Below are 22049 nucleotides of genomic sequence, written 5' to 3'. Positions count from 1 at the left end.
GGGAAAACAGTAGTGAGTTAGGGTCTTTAAAAAGTTCTTGAGAAAGAAAATGAACTGCTTGTTGACCTGAACCATGTACAGTGGTACCTTGGGTTACAGACGCTTCAGGTTACAGACTCCGCTAACTCAGAAATATTACCTCGGGTTAAGAACTTTGCTTCAGGATGAGAACAGAAATCGTGCAGCGGCGGCAGCAGGAGGCCCCATTAGCTAAAGTGGTGCTTCAGGTTAAGAACAGTTTCAGGTTAAGAACAGACCTTCCAGAACGAATTAAGTTCTTAACCCGAGGTACCACTGTATTGGATTCCCTAAAGAATTTTACCATGAAGGGTGAATGGAAGTTGTGATCTTCTAGAACAGGCTTCCTCAACCTCGGCCCTCCAGATGTTTTTGGCCTACAACTCCCATGGTTCCTAGCTAGCAGGACCAGTGGTCAGGGATGGTGGGAATTGTAGTCTCAAAACATCTGGAAGGCCGAGGTTGAGGAAGCCTGTTTTAGAAGATTTGCCCTAATGTGTTGAATATGCAGGAACCAGTTTACATGGAAGGGGTATTCAGATATCTGACCACTTCTCTCTGCAGTCTTGAATTCAGCAACACATATCTCACGTGAACATACTGATTGTACGCTTTATCTCTTGACGTAAGACCTCTCTGTCCAGCAGCTGCGCCAGCCCAATCAAATAAACAGAAACATAAAATGTGCTCATAGTTTAGTGACAATGGGAATCCTACATAATCCCCCCCCCCAAAAAAAATGCTTCTGTGTATGTTGTTCATAAAACAGGTGTGATAGTTGGGTTTGCCACCCTAGGGAGTGGCTGTACTAAATCTTTCAGAAAAACAAAAAACAGTCTTTTTGATTTCCAGGATATAAAAATTACAAAAGAGAGAGAAAAGAATACCAAAAACAAAGTCCCAAACTGCCCCCCTCTGGGACGGATCGATCTAGTTAAGTTTGCCAAAGTCCAATCCGTGATTTCGGTAGTTGCCGTTCTTCATGATTATCAGTAAATTATTTTATAACAGGATGCCCTGTTTCAACAAAATCATCTACATCACCCATATGATTCAATGCATGCAATCTCTTTGTTGATTTTTCTGATACAGGTACTAAATCCTTTGGTACATCCCTAGTCTAACAGAGTGATTTATCTATTGCAGAATAACTGTTGTGGTGCTCAGGAGCCAAACGACTGGAACCTTAACATATACTTCAACTGCAGTAGCACAAGCAAGAGCCGTGAGAGATGTGGCGTTCCTTTTTCCTGCTGCATCCAAGATCCTGCTGTGAGATATTTCCTGCCGTCTTAGTTCTGTATTAATACTGGCGCTCGGAAAAAGGAAGTGTTTCCTGAACTGAGCGCGTAAAATGTCCTCTAAAGTCTCGTATGTGTGCTGCTTCGCAAAGGCCCCTTCATACTGATTTAAAATAAGAAATTCATCCAAATATTTGCATGGTTGATAAGCTATATTGACACCCCTATTTTTCCTCTCTCTTCAGCAAAAGGTTGTGAACACACAGTGTGGCTATGATGTAAGAAATCTGGTGAGTATTTTTGATGTTACTGTTTGTCTCATATATCACCGCCCTACCTCCCACCCCCAGTTTTGCTTTCCCACAAGGGATTAGGAGCTAGGGCCACTGTGAAAGGAAGCATCAGGCAATTAAACTTGGTAAATTCTTGATGCAAGAAAGTAGAATAGCAGGCAAGAAGGGTCATGCCATATCAGTAGCCTTTTCAGAAGTATGTTGGAAACGATAGTTGGCCAAGGCTAGTGTTTTCCCAATACAGTCATACCTTGGTTCTCAAACGGAATCTGTTCCGGAAGTCGGTTCGACTTCCAAAAACCAAGGCACGGCTTTCTATTGGCTGCAGGAGCTTCCTGCACTCAACTGGAAGCTGTGGAAGCCGCGTCGGATGTTTGACTTCCAAAAAAATGTTCGCAAACCAGAACACTCACTTCTGGGTTTGCGACGTTTGAGTCGCAAGGCGCTCGAGAACCAAGTTACGACTGTATTTCTTTGTTATATGCCCTTGGCATGTACTTGCAATTTGGAGGAGTTTCTGGTCTCCCAAGTCTCCATCCCAGTGTGCTGTTAGCAAACTGGAAATGACAATAAAATAACAGAACATGGGTTTTTTTGGTGCACTAAGATGTTCAGTTCTTTCTTGCAATGTATGAGAGAGCAGGGGCTGTCTGCTTCTCCAAATTCCTTTCACTCCTATTAGGACTGGACAATAGAACCATATGTCATCCAAAACCAGTTTAAAGTCCATATCGTGATACTGGTTTTATAGTTTTTGACCTGGCAATATATCGTGAATCGTGTGTGTGTGTGTGTGTGTGTGTGCACGCGCTTTGTAGAAACTGCAATGTGGAAAAAACTGAAGCCAGCTTATGCCTCTACAAAGCTCCATCCTTATTTCAGACATTGTGGTGTATCTGTATATCACAGTGTTTGGGAGCTATACAAAGTAGCCTTGGACAAATTACACCCTTACCTGTAAGATATCAGGTCAAATCAGCCTGGTGAGTCAAGATTGGCCCACAGGCCAGAGGTTGCTCACCCCTGGTCTAGAGATGAAGGTTTCTTCTCTTGCCTCAGCGAACAGCACGACCCTGTCAAAGGTTGAAGGGGGTCTGGAAGTGTAAGTGGATTTTTAGTGTAATTTACAACGGACACTACAAACACAGGGAATCATTTCCCAGTGGAAAATGTGATTATCCTGTAAAAAAAGAAGTGCAGAAGCAGAAACAACTATTGAAGTACTGGTGTCTGTTGGAAATTTTGTTATGGTTGAGTTTGAATAGCAAATTGATTAGCCAGACAATACAGTATGATCTTTATTAGTATGAAATCCTTTTATTAAAAAGTGTGTGTGTCGGGGGGGATGGGACTTATTTGACGTTTGTCTTCCCTGCAAATGATGATAAATGTTGTGTTGAAAAGAAACAATTAGGATGTTGCCACAGCTAAGTGTAAATTTCTGTGGGCATTACAACTTTCCTCACAGACTTGAAGTGGGCTGCAACTTATGAATGCATAGTCAACTGTCATATGCACAAGGTCTTGTTTGGAGGCATTTATTTGTGGGTGTCTTAGCAATTAATTTTCACATGTTACATTGGTCACGTTACATTAGTCACAGGTCATATGTCAGAAAACATTTTTTCCACAGTTCCCAATAAACATTACCAAAAGTTTGACACATCCCCATATTAGCTCTTTATGAATATTGTAGCAGGTGGATTATATTCATTGATACTTTTAGAGAAACCAGTTCTCCAAGTTACAGACAAATTCCTGAGGTTACATCAGTCATATCTTTTAAAACACAATCAAAAGAAAGCCTTTTTAAACTACCTGTGACATACTTCTTTATTCTTTCTGTAGCCACAAAGCTAAAGAGGTGGCAGAATAAGGTTTTCATTGGTTATCTTTCACTGTTACAGTGAAGACAGCAAGAGAGCAAAAATAGCAGAATAGATTACGCAAAGTAAGAGATTTTGCCATTTGTTACCGGTTGTAGAACCTAGCTTTTCTAGGTGCAAAATTTTAATTGGTTTTAGTTCAGCCCTGCCCATAGCAAGGAGATTCTAGTTTTGTTGTCCTTGCTTTTCTTAAAAATGGAGGTAGTAACAAAAAGAAAATACACGTGAAATTCTCTCTCTCTCTCTCTCCCTCTCCTGACTCTTTTCTATTTTCTCTTTCTAGCCTGTATCCGCTTGGGGAGAACGAATTTACACCAGGGGCTGCATCCCTGCTCTGGAAGCTTGGTTGCCCCGGAATATTTACATCGTGGCAGGAATTTTTGTGGCAATTTCATTATTGCAGGTGAGCTCCTGTTGGCCTGTTGAAGCAGCAAATAATATTTCTTACCCAGTGATTAGATCTGTCTACTATTACAGTGTTTGGGTGATGAAGAATTGTTAGAGACAAATATTTGTGCAAAAGATACCATTTGGTGATCTCATGAATAGAGTTGCTAGCTTCAGATTTTAAAAATAGCAGCTCAAGGAGTGGAACCTGAGTAGAATTTGGCAAGTCGGGGACCAGACCATAGCAGCACCTAGATTTTCATTGGCTTTCCAGATGCCTGATTGTTGCCACCCTAACAGAAAAAGTTTTACTGGTTGGACCAGTAAAATCCAGACTAGTTAGTAGCCTGAGTGTGTTATTCTGTTCCTCACCCCCACCTGCCCGCCCCCTTAGATCAAGAAAATTGCTGTATGTTTTGGTTTGAGTGTTGTTCTGTTCCCAACCCCATATCCTTGTGCAGCTGATAATGGTCTTCTAAAGGAAAATAGAGGAATGAACGTGTTGTGTTGACTGAGCAGTTATGCTCACAAATCTCAGTCTTGCAAAGCAATTGTAATAGTTTTCCACCTTGAAATGTGGGCAGTGCTTTTCAATGGAAGAAAGCAGCACAAACCTCATTGGTTCCAAACCAGTTAAAGGCCTAACCTATTTTTCCAGGGCTAAATAGTTCTGGAGTATCCCAGCACTATTGACGAGGACTTGTTATTTCCAGGCTAGTTTGAAACAGGCTAGCAAAAGAGCCTGAATTTGCACTGTTTTGTTATTTTCATAAAGAGCAGCAGACCGCTAAAACATTTTCTTTCTTATAAATAGTGCTTGTTTTGTCTGTCTTTTCTTCTTTGTTAGATATTTGGGATTTTCCTGGCCAGGACACTGATTTGTGACATTGAAGCTGTGAAGGCAGGTTACCATTTCTGAAGACAAGAGAAGAGATCATCTGTAAAGACAAATCAGTTCTCTCCCCACCCCCTGCTATTGCTGTGAGCACAAGGAGAAAAAAACAAAACCGGAGATCTAGAAAAGTCTTGATACAACTAGAGCGCAAAGCCATAATATATCACTTAAAAAACAACAACAAAAAACATAGTTGGATGCTATCCTACTTCAGGCTGGAGCTGAAGAACCGGCTCCTCTTCTCACCTGGCTAATGAATAGTTTTACAATGCTGATCTCTCGGAAAGAAGATTTATCTTCATCCTTCTGTACACAGATGTGAAATTGCAGCAGGCACCAGTGGACTGTTCTAGATGCTCCTACCCGAAAGCTGCTACTGTCTAAGGACTGTTGCCTTAGTTTTCCTTTTACAGTAGTTCCTTAGAGGTTAGAATTGTTACATTCCAAAAGTTGGTCAGTGCCTAGAATAAAGCCCCATGATGCCAAATGATCACATTTTTGGGTGGGGTTGGGGAAGATACATGAAATGCCTTTAAATATGGAAAACTTGTTCAGGGAATGTTGTGCCTGTCAAGATATTGAAGCATGCACTGTGTGAGTGTTTTAAATGAGAGCCATGTTTGTACAGTGTTGCCTGGTTGTTGTATTTTTTAAAAAGGGGGCGTGTCGCGTGCCGGGATCAACTGTACAGAAGGGAGGGATTTCCTCTTATTCAGGCCAGATCGAATGTGTCCTTTTTTGATGCTAGAGATCTGAAGAGAACACTGGAGATACTTCAAAAGGACTTGCCTTACCTACCAGGATTTGTAAAGTAAAAGTTGTACGTTCAACAGCATCGGACCACGGGCCTCCTTTGGAAAGGTCAAGGCTGACTTCTCGCGACACATCTCCTTCTTAATATGGCGTTATTTATAGACATTTGAACAAGGAAATGTGTCCACATACAGTTTTGCTAACGTTACTTCATATAGTAGTAGTTCGTAAAGCCATTTATCCATTGGACCTAAGTTTCTCGTTTTGTTAGATACCTGGAGCCATACCTCTTTGGACCACATTTCTATCTTTTTTTGTGGCAGTGAAAAATGCATATGCTAAAGTCTCCTAGGTATGTGTAAATAATTGGATGTATTGGATGTTCAGGGGTATTTGAATCATGCAAAGCTCTTTAAAAGTGTGCACTGGTCATTTCCACTTTTTGTATGGCAAATAGATGTTCTTACGCTTGTCAGGTTGCGGCCCGTATCAGAGCAAGGTCCCACGGCCAGCCTGCACACAGCTTGTGACTCACCAAACTGAAAAGAGCCCACCAGCCAGATAGGGATGCTGACCTGATAACACAATGCTTTGATTTAAACAGGTGAGTTGCTAGAGAAGCTGCTGTAAGTTGCTTTATACAGCTGGTGGGCTGCATTCTGCTTGGTGGAGCATAAGCCAGCTAAACCTACCCTAGAGCCTGCCATAAAGAGGTGGTTTGTCACCGAGAATGAAAAAGTGTTAATTTCTCTTTTCAGGATTTTGGCCTCATGGGCTTTCTTTTATGCAAGCTGTTTTAATATGACCCTCGTTGAAATGGATGGCATATGCCTTTAGAGTTTTCAACCATCCTTCACAGCCATTCCACATAAATGCCTGTGTAGAACGCAGTTCCGAACAGTGAAGTCAGCGATGTGTTTTTTGGGGATGCCCTAGAAAACTCTTCTTTGGATTCTTCCTGACAAAGGACTGAACTTTGGCTGAACTGCTTCTGAGGTTGCCTGATTATTTTTCTTCAGGGACTGCAGACTTGTCTACACTGCCTAACACACTTTTATAAAGTCTGTATTTGTGTAATTTTTGTAAGATTCTCTTTTTTTACTGCATGTAGAATAAGCAGCAGCAACAAAAAGCAAACTGTGTGTGTGTGTCTCCTTCATTTAAAGTGGAACATTCCTCTGGCAGAAACATCAGGCGGCACCTGGTTTGTGCAGGGGTTGCGTTCTGGATCATCTTTTACAATGGTGGAGCCTGCCCTACCCCCTTTGCACCCCGTTATACCTGCTATTCCTGCTACTTCTGGGTTTACAACAATGCTCATGTGCATAATTGCACACAAAGTGGTCGTGGCCTGTATTTTTTTTTTAAAAAAGACCTGAATTTTAAACAACCATTATCTTGAAAATATATGAGCCCATTTTCATGGACTAACCAAGCTAATGTGCAGAGATCTAAAACTGCCCTTAGTACCGTGGTACTTGGTTCTCAAACTTAATCCATTCTGGCACTCCGTTCCAAAACCAAAGCATTCCAAAACCAAGGTGCTTTTTCCCATAGAAAGTAATGCAAAACGGATTAATCTGTTCCAGACTTTTAAAAACAACCCCTGAAACAGCACTTTAACATGAATTTTACTATCTAACGAGACCATTGATCCATAAAATAAAAGCAATAATCAATGTACTGTACTATAAAATAAACAAGACAGTATTGTAGATGATAAAAATTAAAATGATTTTTTTTTTTCTTAGCTGCACTGATGGTATTCACTGTTTGGATGAGGGCTTTTATCCATTTCCGCAGTCACACAATCAATCAATCAGTAGCTGAGCTGGGTTCCACACAGTCACAAAAACAAATTAACCGAAAAAGGCTCAAAAACAAAAATGCAAAATAAATAGCAAAAACAAAAGCACTAAATTTAATCCGTCCCAGAAGCCCGTTTGACTTCCAAAATGTTCAAAAACCAAGGCGCAGCTTCTGATTGATGCAGGTGCCCCGGAAACAATAGCCGGCAGCCGCATCGGACGTTCGGCTTCCGAAAATCGTTTGAAAACCGGAACACACACTTCTGCGTTTTCGGCGTTTGAGAACCAAGGTACCACTGTAACTTGCTAACACGGAGAAAAGCTGTTTTTACAAGATGATGGGATGCAAAACCATCTTACAAGTTGTGCTTCCTGGATATTTTTGGTTCTCCCAAAGAGAGATGGTGACTGGAGGTGTTTCTACCTTTGTGATCCAGTAGTAGGACCTCCTCAGGCATGTGTAAAGTCTTTTCTGTGACAGCTCAGATAACAAACTCCTTCCAGAGAGTGCCGATGAGCCTCTCTGCTTTATGTTTACTATACTCTCTTCCTGTAGTTGGGAAAAATGACTACGTGCTGATTTTGTTTTTAGGAAACAGTAGGATCCCTGCTTTCTGATTTATGTTCTTATGCTGGACTCTTTTTCAGTTTGCCCCAGGTAATAAACTCATACCGGCGAACTCTGCATAACTTAAACCCCCACAGCAATCCATTTGGTGGCATGAAGTTTGAACAAAGGATGCAGGAGATTTGCAAATGATAATGCTTATAAGTCATATAGAGGAAAACTTCCATGTCTCCAGCTAGCAAAGAAGCAGCCATAATAGCCTGTGAGAGTTAAAGAGCCAGCAGGCAAATTCCTTGACTGATGAATATCAAGTAGCGCTGTGGATTTAGCAGCCAAAAAGACCTCCCCCTGGCACGTTTTTTGCTTGCTGGAAGGCATATCGGGACACAATCCCTAGGAAGCTTTTCCTGAACAAATTGCATTGTGCTGAATGAGAGTTGCACAGGAAAGATATTTAATGGGTTGTGCGTGTGCACACAAATGGCCCGCTTTCTCTCTTCAAGCTTGTCATCTCAAAGGTGCAATAGTAGTGATTATACAAATTTCTGATTAGGAGAACACCTCCCCCCAGTTTAGAGGCAAACCTCAAAAAAAAGGAATGTTTTTAAAAGTATCCTGCAGTTACATCTGCTCAGAGAAGCCAAGTATAGTGGTACCTTGGTTCTCAAATTTAATCCATTTGACTCACGAAACGTTCAAAAACCAAGGCGCACGGCTTCTGATTGGCTGCAGGGGCTTCCTGCACTCAAATCGGAAGCCACGGTGGATGTTCGGCTTCTGAAAAACGTTTGCAAACCTGAACACTCACTTCCGGTGTTCGGGAGCTAAGCCATTCAACTGCCAAGGTACCACTGTACTCTTCCAGAGTCATTTGTCTGCACATACCCCCTGGTGGGAAGACGATGGGGTGGCCATGTGCCCTACTTTATGAAGGACCCTTCTCTAGCTGAAGTCTAGTTTAAAGTTGAAGAATCACGAGATGGGAGATCGGGGCATTGATGTTGCCCATCAGCATCATGTAGAATAAGCAGCAACAACAAAATGCAAACACTGTGTGTGCGTGTGTGACTCATTCATTTAAAGTGGAATATTCCTCTGGCAGAAACATCTGGCAACCCCCAATGTGTCCAGGGGTGGCATTCTGGGTCATCTTGCACGACGGCAGAGTGCATATACACCTGCCTGCCCTTCCCCCTTTGAACCCTGTTATTTTCTGCCACTTCTGGGTTTACAGCAATGCTCATGTGCATGATTGTGCACAAAGTGGCTCTTCCTAGGTCTTATCAAACATAGTTCTGCCCCTGCCCATAAGGCTATTAGTTTTGACAAAGTTAGCAACCCTAGACAGCTTACAGGAAGGAAAACAGAATCTGATCAAATGCTGTAGGGAGATGATAGGGCTGATACATTATGATAGCTAACTGTTTGTTTTCATCATATTTTTCGGCTTTATTTTACTGATGAAGGCAAGGTTTGCATGTTTGCTTCCTAAACACGCACAAAACCGGAATGGCTTATATGTTACAAATTAGCATGTCTGGGAAAAGAGTAGGCAGGAACCAAACTTCCAAATGCTCAAAGATGCAATTCCTCCATTAATATATTCTGAAGTTCTGTAGTTTTTGCCAGGGGTCTGTACATGTGCTTCCCCCATGATGGATGGATATTGTATTCGCACATGATGAGAGGGCAATCTGTGATAACCATTCCACAGTTAAACAAGTAAGTTTAATGGAGTCATTTCTGCTGGAATGCAAGGGAGAATAGGATTTAATCAGGATTTAGTGTTTTGGGGTGATGATGTTGTGGACTTGGAAAGAGGCTTGTGTGAATATCATTTGCCTTAACATCCTATTCGAAAAACCCCATCACCCAAAGCCCTTCAATATAATTTTTTTAAAAACAACAACACACCAGCTCTAGCAATATTTTGCTTGGATGCTTGGACACAACAGATCAAACCTGATGTACTGCTTGTTAGCCAAGGCAGTACTTAAACCGCAGTAGCTCGTTTTGTGCACTAAGTAGATATCCTCATTTATGGTTCAAAGAGGCGGTGCTCCTCATTCAGTATCTGAACAGCCATTAGCGCCTGTTTGGCTACATTACCATTGATGTGGCCACAGAGCTTCTCAAGGGTTTCTTTCATCTTGTCCTCTTCAGCCTCTTTCCGAAGGTCACCTGAAGGAGATCAAACATTTTAGCGGAATAGCTTGCAAAAGTAAAGGCTGAGCGAGCAAGCAAGCAGTGTAGTATATAATAGCTTCACCTTGCAATTTGGCTTCCTTGATTATGAAACAACAGCGACTCTAATGCACTGGATGCAATCTTGACAGTGGCTCACCCCCCCCCCCCGTGTTTCTTTGTGTGGGGTGAGGCAATATTTAAAGTAATATTTTGAGAGAATGTAGGTAACTGCTTCTAGTGGGGAACAACCAATTTTTGCCAGTTCTTTGTTTTTCCTTTATTTTGGGAGGGAGTTTCAGGCATACCTACATTATTGCATGGCTAGTGTAAAGCATTCCCCCAACTAAGACTTTGTCTCAGTTGTCTGTTAGTTTTAAACGGAGGTGAGGGGAATTACTCTGTCTTTCCAACATAGTCCTACTTTAGCTCCCCCCCTCCTTTCTTCATTTCAGATCACGGGCAGTTTCCATTTTTGCTTGTTAATATCAATGTTACTCCAACGTCCTTTCCCCACTTGTAAGTATAATTTTATCTTATATTCCGGAAAGGGTTGCCGAATCATAAACAAACCCTGGGCTTCTCTCTCCCCAACCGACTCTCACGCCGAAGAAAATCTTATCTCAATTCAAAACTTTGATTCATGTAGCTGGTATATTCCAAAGTATGTTGTTGCAACCCTTTTCCACCACACGCCGGTACTTTAAAGCCAATTAAAGATCCAAGTAAACGGAGAACCTCTGCTTCTTAATGGCGACGTAGGAGGGTTTCCAGCAGGGGAAGTGCTGTTGCACTCACGCCTCCCTGCCTCCCACATGCCATGCTGGAGCAAGAGCCAGGTACCGAGACAAACTGCAAGTGAAGCCCATTGCCCCGTCCCTGGGGGGAATTTGCAAGGATGATTTACCCTCTGTCATCTTTATTTGCCAATAATAATAATAATAATAATAATAATAATAATAATAATAATTTATTATTTATACCCTGCCCATCTGGCTGGGCTTTCCCAGCCACTCTGGCAAGCTTCCAACCAAATATTAAAATACAGTAATACATCAAACATTACTAGCTTCCCTAAACAGGGCTGCCTTCAGATGTCTTCTAAAAGTTTGGCAGTTGTTGTTCTCTTTGACATCTGGTGGGAGGGCGTTCCACAGGGCAGGCGCCACTACCGAGAAGGAACTCTGCTTGGTTCCCTGTAATTTGGCTTCTCGCAGTGAGGGAACCGCCAGAAGGCCCTCGGCGCTGGACCTCAGTGTCCGGGTAGAACGATGGGGGTGGAGACACTCCTTCAGATATACTGGACCCAGGCCATTTAGGGCTTTAAAGGTCAGCACCAACACTTTGAATTGTGTTCGGAAACGTACTGGGAGCCAATGTAGGTCTTTCAAGACCGGTGTTATGCGGTCTCGGCGGCCGCTCCCAGGCACCAGTCTAGCTGCCGCATTCTGGATTAGTTGTAGTTTCCGGGTCACCTTCAAAGGTAGCCCCCACGTAGAGCGCATTGCAGTAGTCCAAGCGGGAGATAACTAGAGCATGCAGTACTCTGGCGAGGCCGTCTGCGGGCAGATAGGGTCTCAGCCTGTGTACCAGATGGAGCTGGTAAACAGCTGCCTGGGACACAGAATTTACCTGCGCCTCCATGGACAGCTGTGAGTCCAAAATGACTCCCAGGCTGCACACCTGGTCCTTCAGGGGCACAGTTACCCCATCCAGAACCAGGGAGTCCTCCACACCCACCCACCTCCTGCCGATGATCCCCCGCTGTCATGGGGGCTGCCTCCATTAAGGCAGGTGAGACCGGAAGCCATATTTAGCTGAATCATTACACATTTTACGATCTTAATTTACTTTGTGTTGATTTTGAGCATATTGAAAACCAACTGGGCGCAGAGAGATAATTGTTACCCCACACATCCATGCTGTGCTGTGGCTGCAAATTTCCCAGTATAAAATGCTCTTGCGTCATGCAGTGACAAATTCTGATTCATACTTATTGGGCTGAAATTACCTGAATTCAGGAGGCTACACAACAGACCTATTGAATTATATTTCACCTCTGGGCCTGTGCTTTCATCTTGGAGAAGTTTATGTATGTTCTGAACAAGCTTGGCCTCTTTAAATGTGTCTTTGATGATTTCTGCAAAGGAGATAAATGTTTAACTTAATAATTGAAATTATTTCCCCCCTCAAACAATTGCTACAAATAAAGATCCCTAGCTGCTTTTAGACATGATTCCCTCACCCCCCCCCCCAAAAAAAACCCCTAATATACAAATAGGCTAGTCTTGAATTTCCTGTATTTGTTAAAACAGACTGCTCCTTTTCAAAGTTTTCACATCAGAAACATCCATGGGTGTTTATGACTAATGCTTGTTGGAGCTTTGTTCCTCGAGCCCTGGGAAACCAAGAATCACTTGAGCTCCACAGGGACCAGCTCCCTTTTCTATAGGATTCATTTCTGCATTTCTCTGTCGTCATATAAATTTCCTCTTCCTCCCATTACACCTTGACGATGAAGCTAAGCACATCCTGTAAACAGCTCAGGCCACAGTAAATAGCTCACCTCACTAACTTGAATCTTGCTCAGCCTTTCTCTGCTCTTTGGCCTCGCTTGCCAGATCAGCTTCCTAGTGTCCTCTGCTTGCTCGGATTTCCACCCAGAAATTCTGGGCGGCACCAGCTCCTCTGAGAAGTGTCAAAAGGAAGTGGATAAAGTATCCAACAGCTTTATCTATTAATGCCTGGGTAAGTGAATCAGGCTCTTTTGAATGGCCCACGTTTTGTTGAATGAATGCCCACTTAAAGAACAACATCTAGGAAATAAATGCTTGAATACCTAAATTGACCGCAGAAGCTATCGCCAAGGCAATCAGGGCTTCATTCTGCATTATGGCATGTTCACTGGTTGCCATAGAAACCAGGTGCTTCATTGCCTGGGCCTCTTGAATGGCTTTGACAACTTCCTGCTTACAAAACAACAAGAGATTGCTGAAGTCTGTGGTGATCCAGGATTTTGTTTTGGGGGAGGCGGGTAATTAGGAACAGAAGTGGTTATGGATAACACTTGAATAATAGACTCCATGGCAGCTCGCAAATTGATGAGAATTTTGTCTTTGTACATGAAAGAAGCTCAGAGTTGCCCCTCCCCACCAAATGTTTGGAGATGAAAGTCTCTTCTGAAGTAGCTATATTCAACTGAACATCATGTAAGTTCACTTGCCGTGACTGGAGAGCACTGTTCTGATTTCTTCTTAAGAACTGCTGTGATTCCTGTGTAGAATATATAAATCTATTTCATTGCCTGAGAACAGTGGGTGTGAAAATAGCATTGGCCAGTGGTTCCCAATTAGCTAATTATTGAGGACACCCTTTTTTTCAAAAGCCAAGCTACGTACCCCCTACTTTTGAAGATTTTGATAACTCTATGGTAGTTAACTCTGCAAAGCAATTTTTTAATTTGTCTTCTTATAAAATAGGGGGGGGGGGAGTGTCAAAAGCAGTTATTCCAGATGAGTTTCTGGGGGGCACTGCCAATTGTTGAGAATATGTTGTGTGAACATGCTCCCAGAACCTGTTTCATCAAAGGCAGCATAGAACCTGTGCTGCAACTCTCACTTTCAAAGCGGGACACAAAACACAAATTGATGAGACTTGAAAATGGATCAAACCCAACGCCTTTTGTACCTGAGAACAACTGTGACGCAAAAGTGATGCAAGCAGTCGGTTTGCTTCTCCGCAGACTCCAGCGTGGTCGTTTGAATCGCACCATTGCACCAGTCTGTTGAGCAGCACCGGATCCTGGCCCAGTTCCTCTGCTGCATCAGCTGAAAGACAAAGATTGGAGCAATATTGTGCGAAGTCTACAGTGAAGCAGCCAGCAATTCTCCCCTCTGTCCCTTTTACTTTAATTGTCAGCTGCAGGTGGAGTACGCCTGGGTGAATAAAGCCTTTATTTGTTTCTGAGTTATACGTATTTACCACTTGGTGCCAGCATCATCAAATGTGATAGTTTTGAGTTTGTGGATGGGCCATCACAGTTCAAGCACAACAGGCAGAACTTGCATATAATCTCAAATAAAACATTTTTTAATGGGGGAAATGTGCATTCAGGAAAGGAAGATGTGGCAGGTGGCATAGCATTTTTTGTTAGGACTCTAACAAGCCAATCACAGTTATACAACAGAGGTTAATTTGATCACTTGAATTGTCTCTTGTCTTTCTCAAGGTATTGTGCTGGAGTTTGACAAAGATCTATCTCTGGACTGTGATATTCACAAATGGAAATAAATTGTTTGACATTGCAGTCATTAAGGGATAAACTTACACGCGTGACCCAAACCCTGAAGACTCAGCTGAATGCAGGAACAATAATACTCTACTGGATAAAGTATTCTGTGTGAGACAAAATGCAACTTCTGTCTGTGGAATTGTATCTGACAGCCCATTCGCATCCCCCCAACCTAATAAATCTGCATGCGTAAATTGGCACTAGTTTTAGGAAATATACGGTAACAATTGTCTCAAAAGAAATTTCATGTGCACATGTAATGGGTGGCTCAATTGTGGAGAGGTGCGGATATGAGAACTGCTGTTGGTAAACAACCCCTTTTCTGTGTTGGTGCTGCTGAAAAACGATTAACACTGAGGGTTCAGATATCTATAATTAAAAATGGGAACCTGCCATTCTAAATTCTGCAGGCATCAACACACCCGGTGATTGTCACGGTAATGAATTTACACTAGATAATGCAATCAACTAATTTAGCAGGGACTGGTTAGAAGACACATGTTCAAGGTAGTGTATTGTGCTGAGTTAATTAAGGTCAATGTTGGCTCATGGGTAAATAGAACAGACGGCAATTAAGGTGGGAGGCTTCTGAGCTCACTGCCATGGAAGGGTACATCTTAGCAGGAAGTTGGGGTTTTCTTGTATTTGCTAGGTACAGTAACGTATGAGCTTGAGGGTCTGTGTGCCAAAATTCTCTCATCCCAGGAGCCAGCAAGTGTTAAAAGCTAATCAAGCCACCTAATTCTAATAGCCAAGATAGCTTCCTGGTGAGGTGATGGGGGATTAAGGGGCTCAGTGAAGACAGCAAATGGGTGGGGGCCCTTCCTCAACAGAAAGCCAGAGAGCAAATTGGCAGTGATGTGACCTGGAAGTAAAGCAGCAAGCCGGGGAGTCAGAGCAATGTTTGAGTTCAGTTTGAATCCAAGGAAGAAACAAGACCCTTTTGGGGTGTTAGTGCTGGGAACCCCTCCTTCATAGGCTCAGGTTGTGTTGCAATGGGACAGCCCAGTCAGCAGAGCATGAGACTCTTAATCTCAGGGTTGTGGGTTCGAGCCCCATGTTGGGCAAAAGATTTCTGCATTGGTTTGTCTATCCTTTCCGTTTCCAGAATAGCACTATCCTTTCAGGAATCCCATTGGTTCTGCCTGGCCTGAGCACACCAATACTTCTGGGTCAGGGTGAGCCTCTGCCTGGACAAGAGCCAAATACTGCCACTGTTGGTTGTTCTAGATGTCTTCAAAGCACTTCCATAACCCAGCATTCTTGCTTGTTCTTGGCCTCAATTTTGATGGAGGTTGAAGGCAGCTCTTCATGGGAGTTAAGCAACAGCTGTGAGTGGGCTATTTGTGGGATCCGGGGAGAACATAGGCTCTTGGGTTCTCCTATGTGAGGTGTAGGAGGGCATCTGCTTAAGGGAAATGGCCTGCTCATAATGGAACACACAGACACAATGTAGTGTCGGAATCTGTGTTACGACCGAGCTGATAAAGCTCATCTTCCGGAATCGCCCTCTGACGTGATTAACGACCTGAGCCTTTGATGAGGCTCCAGGCACATTCCCATTCAGCAGAGAATCAAAGCACACAGGGAAGTGATGAGGTTTATGGCTACATCGCTATTAGTTTTATTTAATCTACGCAGACAGAAAACACATCCTCTCTCTGAAAGGCAGAGAGCAACTGAAACAAACACAGGAACAGGAAACCAATAATGTCACATCCGTCTCCCATCTCCTGTGAGACTTCCAACAGTATGGAATGTGTGGAATGCAAAACAGAGTCTTGTGACTCCAAAGCACTGCACAGTGGCAAACAGAAACTAACATGTAGATGTGAGCCTTTATGGAGCCACTCCCTTGCAGCCTACTTCCAAACACTTGTCCTTGGAATGTAGCCCTCAAGCTGCACTTTCCTTTGCATTGAATTGGTTGTGTATCATATAGCTTAGTACCTTGACAGATATCACATCCATTGACTATTTTAAAATCTGCATTCAAAAAGGCCCTTCTGTCATTGGTCTGATGCTCTGAACTCGATCTAACCACACCGATAAGAACACTTTCCTGATTATCGCATAACAATGGTTCCCTTGTTTGCTATGCAGTCCTAAAGAGGGACTAGCTTGAAAGCCCTTTATATTCTCCTACCTTGACCGTCCACCAACATTCGTAGTGTCCCAAGAAGCTTAAACTGAACAGGAGGCATCTCCGACCTCAAAAGCATCTGGATACGTTGGCCAACACCTTCGTCCAGCATCTGAACTTTGTTAGCCACTGGGAAATGGGTCAAAATGATCAGAATTACAATTGGTGATCTGGATCTCAATATCTGAATGACAAGTTGCTGCTAAGCTACTAAAGGCCACAGAATGTATAGTCAGTGCATGACAAAAATCAAGGTGTACAGCAGCTCTTTGAACAAAATGTTTTGGATTGCCTGCTAAAAAATCCTATTTAGATCTAGATTTCATTAGCACCAATATTTCAAAATATTTGCATCAACAAGGTAGTTTGGACTTCATTTAGAAAACACGTGACTTCAAAAACAGAAAACATTCTAAACAGTTGTTCAGCAACCCATTGTGTTTCATTTGATCCGCACACTGACTTTTTATTAGCCCAAATTAAAGGGGAATAGGAATTCAGTATTCTAATACCAAATGAACAAATCCAGCATGAATCCAGCATTTTAGAGGAGCTGCAGTGACAGCTCTGCCATTATGGACAAGTCCAGAGACCTCCCTAATCAAGAGGGGGCGAGGACAGAAAAATACAATTAATTATAATTAAACTGATTAATTCTCTGAATAAAGCTCCAAATGACAGACCTGTACCACAAATTACAGCTTCAAGTGGGCCCAATTCAGATCAAGACCATGACACAGAAGGAGGGGAGGTTGACTGTTTTTCCAATGTCATTTTCCTGATGAAAACCCTCCACCCAGCAGCTATTTGTCTCTTTTGGGAAATCAGATATATCTGCTGATACATATTTCCATTTTAGGAGGAAACTTGTTTTTTGTTTTGGATAGATTAAGTGACTTTGAATAAAAAACAACCCCCCCACAATAAATGCTCTCCGTGCAACCTGAAGCAAAACAAAAACAAAAACAAAACGCAAACCCAATATTTTAAACCTTTGCATTCATTATTTTGGTTTGCATGTGTTTCCCAACACTTGTGCAAGAGTGCCATGCACATGTTGATATGTTTAGGGAAGGGTTTCAAAAAGTCACCAGCTGCCACTGCAGATATGGAGACAATGATGTCTAGTCAAAAGTTTAACTTCCGCTCTTAACGATACAGAACCTATAGGTGGTTTGACAACTTGTACCTAAAGACTACTGAGAAAGATAGATTGGGAAATATCCCAGTGGTCATAATCTCTCCTTCAAGATCAAAATACACTTCACCTGATAGGATATTTACATATCCTCCATTTTTGAACATGTTTTTCTGCCCCCCAACTCCCCACACCAGGCTCCTTGAGTGAAGCAATTCCAGGTAATCATTAAGAGCAAACCTCCCTGGGAAGAGAAGTACTGTATCCAACCTACCAAGCAATTTCCGGACAGTCTGTGTGCTTTCTTTCTTCCTAGCCTAGGGCAAGTGCAGCGGGCAGGCATCCCTTGCTGGCAACTTTAGAGTGCTGGGAATCTGACGGCTAATTAACTTGTTTGTAATTTCCTTGGGCTTCGCTAGCAGAAAGTTCAGACTGTAGGCCCTCGAGTGTGGAATGATTTTCAAAGAGAGCTCCCTGGGCAGGACTCTGAGGGTTTAATCAATTAATGAGGCCCCTTGCGCCTGCCCATACATTTTTAAAAATACTGTTTCTAATTGATTTCATTTCATGTTCAACTTGACTTTTTCATCTGTGGCTGTGTTTTTGCGTATTTCTTTTTTTTAAAAAAATAATGATATTCTAGCAAATCAACAGGGAATACGGTTTCAGTGAAAGACCCAGATGATGTGCGTTGTATTAACAGAGACTGCTTTGGTATTGGAATGGCTCAAATGCTTAATCTCTAGGGTTCAAGCCCCACATTAGGCAAAAGATTCCTGCATTGCAAGGTGTTGGACTTGATGACACTGATGGTCCCTTCCAACTCTACAATTCTATTATTTTAAGGAAGGATGGGGTTGAAACCAACTGGGTGGAAAAAGGGTTGCTTTTTCTTACATGTTTTTCTCATCAAAGGAAACCACTTCTGGTATGTTGGGGTTTCTTCTCAGCTGTCACTATTTTATGGGAGGGATTCAATTGTATACTAGCATATTTGGGTTTGCACAACTAAAGTGGATAAAAGCTCTCTGCTGCAACAAACCTTTTTTAAATAAAAGGATGTTGCAGTAAGGAAACTGGTGGGGAAAGGGACTAAAAGTTGTGGGTTAACGATTGATGGGAAGCTGTATAACCTCTGTACAAAAAATATATATGGAATTAATGCTTAACAAACAATGGTGAGCATAGAAACTCTGTGCAAACTCAGGATGAATGCTCAATAAATAGGTTGTTTAGAAGTGACCACCTCCACCTCCAGACAGTGATGAAAACCAAATGTAACTAAAGAAAAATGGATGGGCACTGTGCCAAATAGGTTTGTCACCACAAAAAGCCTATTTTTAGACCAATATTTTCTTGAGCGAAATAACACCCTCCAACATTTTAAAGATAAAAGGGGACATTTGTATGTATTCTAGCGATCACCACCTTTGCTCCTTTTGCTGCTACTGAACATTGTTGAGGGTTCTTCTCTGCCCAGTTTGCCTTCATTACAGGAATCACATCCCATTGAAAAGTAAAGGATTCTCAGGTTCTCATTGTGTATATTACAGAATAGCTGCAATTCATGCACCCTATCTAAGCTAAAGAAACACAGGAAGCTGCCTGTTCATCCATCTAACCTGGTATTGTCTATTCTCAGTTGGCTATGTTTCTTTAGGGTTCCAGGCAAACATTTTTCCCCCCATCACCACCTCATACCTGATTCTTTTACCTGGAAATGCCCATATTTTTATTGAGGACTTTCTGCATCCAAAGTATGTGATAGAATATGGGACTACAGTCTTTCTCCTTTGCAGGTTATGAGTTCTCAATGGAAAGAAAGTATTGTATTTGCATTTGTGTCCATTGATGTGCATTTAGACGTACAGTATGTGTGCTGATGTCAATATGCCACCCTTCCAACCCCTGAGATTTATCATCTACATGCCAATGAGGTGGTGGTGGGTGGCTGAATCTGAAGAACTCCAGTGCACATATGTTTACAGAGAAAACTCCTTTCAAGGCATTCTCAACATCTCTCATCAAAGATAACAGATGGACAGAGTTTTACAAGGAACAGAGTCCAGGAAATGGAGAGTCCCACTCTCACACATTCCACTTCTGCCCTACCGCATAACTTTAATTTTAATTTTGTAGTTGTTCAGTTAGATAATTTGTGGTGCAACTTTTGTTGTACCTGGTATAGCAAGGTTTCGGAGAGCACTCAGGGCAGCATGTTGAACAGAGACATCTCCACTTTCCACATGTTGCTCCAAAAGGTCCAGAAGTTGATGTACGATTCCCAGCTGCACCATCCGCACACAGTTGCTGTCTTGAAGAAGCAGAGGAGAAGAAAGCTGATAATATAAACTTCCAGCTTAATTCTTATTATTATTATTAAGTTTGGTGGCGCTGTGGGTTAAACCACAGAGCCTAGGACTTGCTGATCAGAAGGTCAGCGGTTCGAATCCCTGTGACAGGGTGAGCTCCCGTTGCTCCGTCCCTGCTCCTGCCAACCTAGCAGTTCGAAAGCACGTCAAAGTGCAAGTAGATAAATAGGTACCGCTCCGGCGGGAAGGTAAATGGCGTTTCCGTGCGCTGCTCTGGTTTGCCAGAAGCAGCTTAGTCATGCTGGCCACATGACCTGGAAGCTGTACGCCGGCTCCCTCGGCCAATAAAGCGAGATGAGCGCTGCAACCCCAGAGTCGGCCACAACTGGACCTAATGGTCAGGGGTCCCTTTACCTTTACCTTACCACCCTATACCCGTGGATCTTAGGGCAGTTCACAACATGAAATTACTACACACACACACACACACACACACACACACTAAAAACAAAAACATCAAAATAAGATTTTAATGACAATACTTCATATAGGACAACAGTAAAGCTGTAGATCAGTTCTGGTACCCTTTCTCCTTTTTAAACCTTCCAGAGATACCTGGAACTTTTGCCAAAAGCATGATTTGTGGCAACATTTCAACAGCAAAGGGGAATATATTATTATTGCGCACTCTCTCTCTGTGTGTGTGTTTTAAACCTGCATTTTGACCAATAGATTTTAAATTCAGTAATGTTCATGCAAGAAGCTGGAGAGCTGATGTGGTTGCGGAAGCGGTAGCTTAAATGCCGACAGCATATAATAATAAGAGAAGTTGCATGCCATCATTTGCAAGCACAAAACACCCAATGGATTTGTCTGTTGCGCTATGCTAAAAACGGAAGCTTCTGCTAGCAGAATGTTGTGCGAGCAGGCTGCCACGAGTGGATATCGCTGAATGAATTATTGCTTTTATTGATCTTAAGAAAAGCATCCTGGGAACTTTTTTGGGCTGAGCAGCAGGATAAAATGCATCCAGTAAATAAAGTATATAGGTATGTTTACCATTCCTGGCAAAGTTAGCAATGGCCAGAGCCCCCGTCAGCTGTAACTGGGTGTGCTTGGATGCAAGCCATGTTCCAACACTCTGGTAGATAATACCATTCCCTTCTGCAAACAGCTGCTGCATGGATTCATCTGTAGTACAACAAGCAGAGAGTTACTGATTGGATTATTATAGCTTTGTTTATTGCTGTGAAGAGAAGCACCTCTCTATGGGCTTTTCTGTATAGCCTAGTAGCTGATGTCTCTTGTGAATAGCTACTGGAGGTCAGGTGATGTTAGGGTGGCGGCTAACACATCACCACAAACAAGGAAATGCATAATAAAAACAGAACAAATATTTGCATACGTTGTTTTCTATGTACGGATTCAAATAATGATAAACATAATTTAAATAGAAATACAGTGCTTCTCAACATAGCAGGGAAGACAGCAGGGGTGGGAAAGTTGACACCTAAGAGCTGCAGGTGACGGTTGCCCTAATTTCATGTGTGATGGGGAACCCAGAGGAAGAGAATGGGAGCTGAGAAATGAGGAGAAACAAAACAGATGGAAGGAGAAGGAAAACCCTCTGCAGGTGATCCCTTCACTGTCCTTTGGCAGATCACTGGGGGAAGAGGAAGAGGAGGGAGGAAAAAAGAGAGAAGAGGTGGACTGCCCACTTTGGTCTCTGGCCATGCTCACTGCTAGGCCCAGCTACCACTACCACCCAACCCCTGAGAGATTATTCTCAAGAAAAGGCAGACCTCAAGAGAAAAACAGGTCCGCCACCCCTGTGGGAGGAGGTATCTTCATGCTGCCACCAAAATATTCAGCATGATATCTGACGTTTTCCTTCATCACATGGAAATGTGTTTGTTAGCACTAGTTGCTGCAGCAAAGATAGTCCATAATCTCTCCAGGTGGACTACTAACACGATGTTGTGCACGTTACAAAAGCGGACTGTGGCTCTTCCAGTTTTGGTCTGAGCTGTGGCGGAGGTTCAGGTTTAAGCCATGGCCAAGACACCACATACAACCAGTCTTGCAAGTGGCACAGAAATGGCATTAAGACACCCAGAAAAGAGAGAGATGAA

The 22049-nt window shown here is 42.7% G+C and overlaps 2 protein-coding genes across 5 annotated transcripts in view; one reads left to right on the top strand and one right to left on the bottom strand.

Annotated features, from left to right (window-relative positions):
• The window catches only part of TSPAN14 (tetraspanin 14), a 41903-nt gene extending 35293 nt beyond the window's left edge, over window positions 1-6610 (top strand). For both annotated transcript variants that reach the window (XM_081005086.1, XM_081005087.1), the window contains exons 6-9: window positions 1165-1290; window positions 1505-1549; window positions 3722-3841; window positions 4673-6610. In XM_081005086.1, coding sequence (XP_080861212.1) covers window positions 1165-1290; window positions 1505-1549; window positions 3722-3841; window positions 4673-4744 — 363 coding nt within the window. In that variant the 3' untranslated portion in view covers window positions 4745-6610. The remainder of the gene's footprint in view (window positions 1-1164; window positions 1291-1504; window positions 1550-3721; window positions 3842-4672) is intronic.
• Window positions 6611-9273: 2663 nt separating this feature from the next.
• LOC308476886 (rap1 GTPase-GDP dissociation stimulator 1-like) overlaps window positions 9274-22049 on the bottom strand; it is a 35490-nt gene continuing 22714 nt past the window's right edge. For all 3 annotated transcript variants that reach the window (XM_081005002.1, XM_081005003.1, XM_081005004.1), the window contains 7 exons: window positions 20977-21108; window positions 19785-19919; window positions 16471-16596; window positions 13721-13860; window positions 12873-12999; window positions 12045-12173; window positions 9274-10030 (listed from right to left, as the gene is read on the bottom strand). In XM_081005002.1, coding sequence (XP_080861128.1) covers window positions 9888-10030; window positions 12045-12173; window positions 12873-12999; window positions 13721-13860; window positions 16471-16596; window positions 19785-19919; window positions 20977-21108 — 932 coding nt within the window. In that variant the 3' untranslated portion in view covers window positions 9274-9887. The remainder of the gene's footprint in view (window positions 10031-12044; window positions 12174-12872; window positions 13000-13720; window positions 13861-16470; window positions 16597-19784; window positions 19920-20976; window positions 21109-22049) is intronic.

The sequence above is a fragment of the Podarcis pityusensis genome (assembly GCF_964106645.2).
Source record: "Podarcis pityusensis genome assembly, chromosome: 5".
NCBI classification, from domain to species: Eukaryota; Metazoa; Chordata; class Lepidosauria; order Squamata; family Lacertidae; genus Podarcis; species Podarcis pityusensis.
The sequence above is the reverse complement of the archived record's forward strand: the minus strand, read 5'-3'. Positions and strand labels throughout refer to the sequence as shown.